Source organism: Penaeus monodon, chromosome 11 (genome assembly GCF_015228065.2).
Source record: "Penaeus monodon isolate SGIC_2016 chromosome 11, NSTDA_Pmon_1, whole genome shotgun sequence".
NCBI lineage: Eukaryota > Metazoa > Arthropoda > Malacostraca > Decapoda > Penaeidae > Penaeus > Penaeus monodon.
Window position 1 is genome coordinate 8,568,824 of NC_051396.1, and position 5,342 is coordinate 8,574,165.

The 5,342-nt window shown below is 29.2% G+C and overlaps 1 protein-coding gene across 1 annotated transcript in view; it reads right to left on the reverse strand.

Annotated features, from left to right (window-relative positions):
* Window positions 1-5,342, reverse strand: part of LOC119578433 (liprin-alpha-1-like) — a 116,545-nt gene that overhangs the window by 26,348 nt on the left and 84,855 nt on the right. Inside the window, exons 17-18 of the mRNA XM_037926017.1 lie at window positions 3,212-3,357; window positions 3,076-3,161 (exon numbers count right to left, since the gene is read on the reverse strand). Coding sequence (XP_037781945.1) covers window positions 3,076-3,161; window positions 3,212-3,357 — 232 coding nt within the window. The remainder of the gene's footprint in view (window positions 1-3,075; window positions 3,162-3,211; window positions 3,358-5,342) is intronic.

Below are 5,342 nucleotides of genomic sequence, written 5' to 3' on the forward strand. Positions count from 1 at the left end.
ATAATTTTATATATATAATATACATATACATATAATATACTAACATATTAAAAAAAACATATAATATATCATAACATATTCATACTACAATCAGATATCACATACATAAAATATCTACATAAACAATATCTCATACATACATCTACATATATATATATTAAAATTATTAATATATATATAATATATATATATATATGTGTGTGTGTTGGTGTGTGTGTGGTGTGTGTATGATATAGTGTATGTGTATAAAATTTTTAAAGTATATACACATACTGCAAATATAAAAATGATATGATATTATATGATATGTTATATATAGATATAGATTTATATGTATGTGTATATATATAAATAATTTATATTATATTATATATATTATAAAATATATAAAGTGTGTATATATGTTTTATTATATATTAATATATATATTATTTATATATTTATATTATATTATATAAATGTGGTAAATTTTGTATATATTTAATATTATAATTTATATATAATATATATTTTTTATTTTATAAAAAAATGGTTAATTGTTATATAATTTTTTATTTTTTATTATTTTTTATATAATATATTATATATATACTATAATTAATATATATATATATACTATATATCTATATATATATATATATTTTGTGTGTATAATGTAATTATATGTATTATATATATATACGTATGTATAGTTATAGTCTATTTATGATATAATATATATATATAAATGTGTGTGATATATGTACATATATTCTAATATATTATTATATATATTAATAATATCATATATACATAATACATATCTACATATATACATATATCATAAGATATATATATATTATATATTATATATATACATGTATGTATATATATGTTATATACATACATGTATATATATATAAACATATATATATATACATACATGTATATATATAAACATATATACATACATACATATATATATACTATTCATTTTATATATACAGATATATATATATTTATTTATATATAGTATATCCACTCACATACATATTACAAATACACGACAGCATGCAAAGCAAGGACTGAAATGCTCCTAAGAGGGAGGTGCCAGCAAAGGGGACAAGTGCTTGACAAAGTATAGACAGCAAGCTGAGACAATCCAAAGGGGTATATGGGACAGTGGGGATACACAAAAGCCTTTTTCTAGTATGAATAATGGATGGGAAATGCACGGTGCCATAAATATGAAGAAAGCATGTAAAAATATTTCAAATGATATGGGCAGCTTCGTGACAGGTTGCATGGTTTCATTCCCCTCCCCCCCCCCCCCGAATTTTTGAATGGATAACATACGTAAGGAATCTTGGCTTTTCCTGCCATTTATATATATTTATAATATATATATATATAAAATATATATACTTACATATATATATATATATATATATATAGATAGATAATCTTTATATATATATATATATATATATATAGAATAGAAAATAGATAGATAGATAGATATTTTTGTAAAAATATATATATATTCTATATATATATATATATATAAATACGATAGCAATATACATAATCTATACATCATACACATATAACACATTACACATAGGCATCCCAATGTATAAACATATGTATACACATGTACAATGTTTTACATTATCTATATATATGAATATATATATATATATATATATGTATATATATATATTATATATATATATATATATATATATATAATATACATATACACATAATATATATACTACAATATATTAGATATGAAATTTTAAAAAAAAATAAACACACATACACACACATACATATATATATATATAGATATATATTATAGATATTACATATATTATTTGTGTACATATAATAGATATGATAAAGATAATATAGATAAAATAGATATGTATACATTTTATATACATTTTGTATAGTATAATATATATGTATATTATATATATATATATATATATATATATATATATATATATATATATATATATATATTCAAAAGATCTTATTTAATGTGATAAATACAGACTGGCTACATTCTGCACTGAAATTATTCACTCAATATGTTTCCATTGCACAGAACTATATGAGGATGGGGGTTTCCCACTTTCCTCTACGTACCAGGTACTTTCCATACCAATTTTTCCATCCTCTACCCCGTGACCCAGCATTGCATTCAGTGCAATCATTCACAAACCTAGAAAGAGCTTTCAGTTCTTCCCAATATCTACAGTTAGCCAACTAACTTGTGGAAAATGAACACAAACAAAGACACAGACACACGCACGCACTGAGAGAGAGAGAGAGAGAGAGAGAGAGAGAGAGAGAGAGAGAGAGAGAGAGAGAGAGAGAGAGAGAGAGAGAGAGAGAGAGAGAGACTATGCACACACACACACACACACACACACACACACACACACACACACACACACACACACACACACACACACACACACACACACACACACACACACACACACTGAAAGACAGGCAGATATATACAATATAGCTGAAAAAAGTATGACCTCACCTCTGCACTCATAAAAAAGACAAATTATCTAACACCCAATATAGTGACCAGCATTCACTATGTTGTTTTATAGGAGACAAAACAAATCACCCTTGTCTTTTGCACTACTAAAACGTCCCCCCCAACATGGTGGAATCTGACTGTTTAACCCAATGGATCTAGTTGCGTCTCGGCAATCACATCACCAGAAATCCAGGCAGTATGCTGGGTGGCGGATTGTAGGCTGGGTACGGTGAGTGCAGTGACAAGACTCTATGCCTCCTATTTGCAAAGTTATTTACTCTTTTTATGACAAGCATTATTAGTTTTTTGGCCATTCTTCAATGTCCATATATGCCATTTGATTTACATTAACCAGATGGTAATAGTTTTTTTTTATTGCACAGACTCCATATCATCTCTCTAGGTAGTCTACAACTCAGTGCAAGAATAATAAAATTATGTAAGACTTTGTTATTTGTGTTATCTTTTAAAACATTTTCATAATATTCAATTTTGTGTAATACAACCAGCACCACTAGTCATCGCACCAGGAATACAATGCTGAGCATGGAAATGGCGTCCTCCATGGAGCCGGCACTCTTCCAGTCACGGGCCACGGACATTACATTCCGCACTTGTACATTGATAAGAATAATGTAAAATCGCCAAATGAGTAAAATAAACCTCCAATGAGGTTTGTGCACTTGTATGGAGCCTTTTCCATTGCCCCCGGCAGGTTCGCGTCACCCGGCCTAAAGCCAGATTTTCCCGTGATGGGGAAATCTGGGAAGTCAAGATCAGCAGAACAAAATACATAATAGTTGATTATACTGGAAAATTACATTAACTTATCTCTTTAACTGGTACATTCACCACCTTCCAGGTCAAAATCTTGGCCTTTTCTTCACTTGACACATATGAACCTGACACTTTTAAGTGTAGGAAGAAATTAAATGAAAAAGAAACTCCTAAATATCTGATTTTTTGGGTTGGAGGTATCCTGCATGCATTTTCACTCAGGAGTGTTGGTAGTCCCTTGTTGGATGCAAGATGTCCACAGTGACAAGTGTTGTAGTAGTAGTAGTAGTAGTAGTAGTAGTAGTAGTAGTAGTAATAGTAGTAGTAGTAGTAGAAAAAGTAGTAGTAGAGTAATAGTAAAATAGTAATAGCAGAGTAGTAGTAGATAGTAGTAGTAGTGATAGTAGTAGCAATGGTGGTGGTGGTAATGGTGGTGGTAGTAATGGCAGTGGTGGTGCTACTGGTGGAGATGGTATTGATGGTAGTTACCCACCACCAGTAGTAGTAGTAGTAGTAGTAGTAGTAGTAGTAGTAGTAGTAGTAAGTAATAGTAATAATAGTAATAGTAGTAATAGTAGCAGTAACAGTAGTATCAGTTATTGAAGTAGTAGTAGTTGTTATTATAGAAGTAGTAGTAGTTGTAGATGTAGTAGTAGTAGTAGTAGTAGTAGTAGTAGTAGTAGTAGTAGTAGTACCAGTAATAGTAGTAGTAGTAGTTCACTATTCTGGTAAACAAAGTAATTCACAACCTCGACTTGAAAATATTGCAACAAATTTCCACAGCTAATTCTGAGTTGTTTTCACCCTCTTATAATTATGATATCAATAATAATCAAAGAAGGCCACGTCCCTGAATTGCACTTTATGTCACTGATCAGCATCCTCATTTGGGAATGGAAAAAGTCAAATTTACTTCCCTTTTCTTTTCTTTATTGGAGGAGAAATGTACTTCTTTCAGACCCAAGAAAATGCTTTTAATGTATCTGACAGGCCAGTACAAGAGCACAAAAAAAAAGAGAAAAAAAAAGAAAAGAAAAAAAAAAGCCACATAGATCAGATTAACATTTGCCACAGATACTGAATATAGCATCTGATCTATCCCTTAAATTATTCTCAAAAGAATTAACAATACTGTTGTTATAGTGTTGTTCACTTTGGTGTAAAGGTGTTCCACAGGTACAGCAAACTGTTAGTAATCCATCATCAGTTGACTTTACAACACTGTCAATGTATGCATAGTGTTTATTCAGTCTTGAAGCAAATGCAAAGGAAAAGTGCCCATGCTGCTTATTATGAGAAAAAAACATGCAATCTGAGAGTATTTAGCAATATGCCTCATTTGCATAGCTAGGAAAAGCAGCAGTTTTTAAATTATGAATTTTGATAAAATGTACAAGAATAAATAGAGCATGAAAATTCATGAAACAAAACCCAATCCAATAAAGGACTACGAAAGAAGCAAAGCTGGCATTCTATCGTTATAAGGAAAGCATGAAAGATGCACATTTGCAAAATTATGAGATGAAAGTATGGCATCCAATAGAAATGATGAACTAAGAGTTTGATTCTCATATGAACAGACAAATATCTGAAATGAATGAATTACCTGTAAGCCTAATTCTTTGAAAATTCCCTATGTTAGATGTATAAAAAAAAAACTAATGACACAAACTAAATGACAATTTTTTTCCGTATCTTATTATGAGTTCTAAAACGCATTAAAATGACTGATTACCTACAGCAAATAAATACAATGATCAGGCCAATTATTTGTTCCCAAACTAAAATATTGCTTCACAAACTCGTAATAGATTCCACTTACAAAATCAAAGCAACAGCAGCAAGAAAAGTAAAGTAAAGTAAAGTAAAGTAAAGTAGAAAAAAAAAAATAAAATCAAAACAATAACACATTATGGCATACCCTGTTGGAAGATAGCAGAACTTGACAAAAACAGCTAAATAAACACTAAATACCCACATCACAAATTGTACCCTGACACAGCTTTTGATGCAAAAT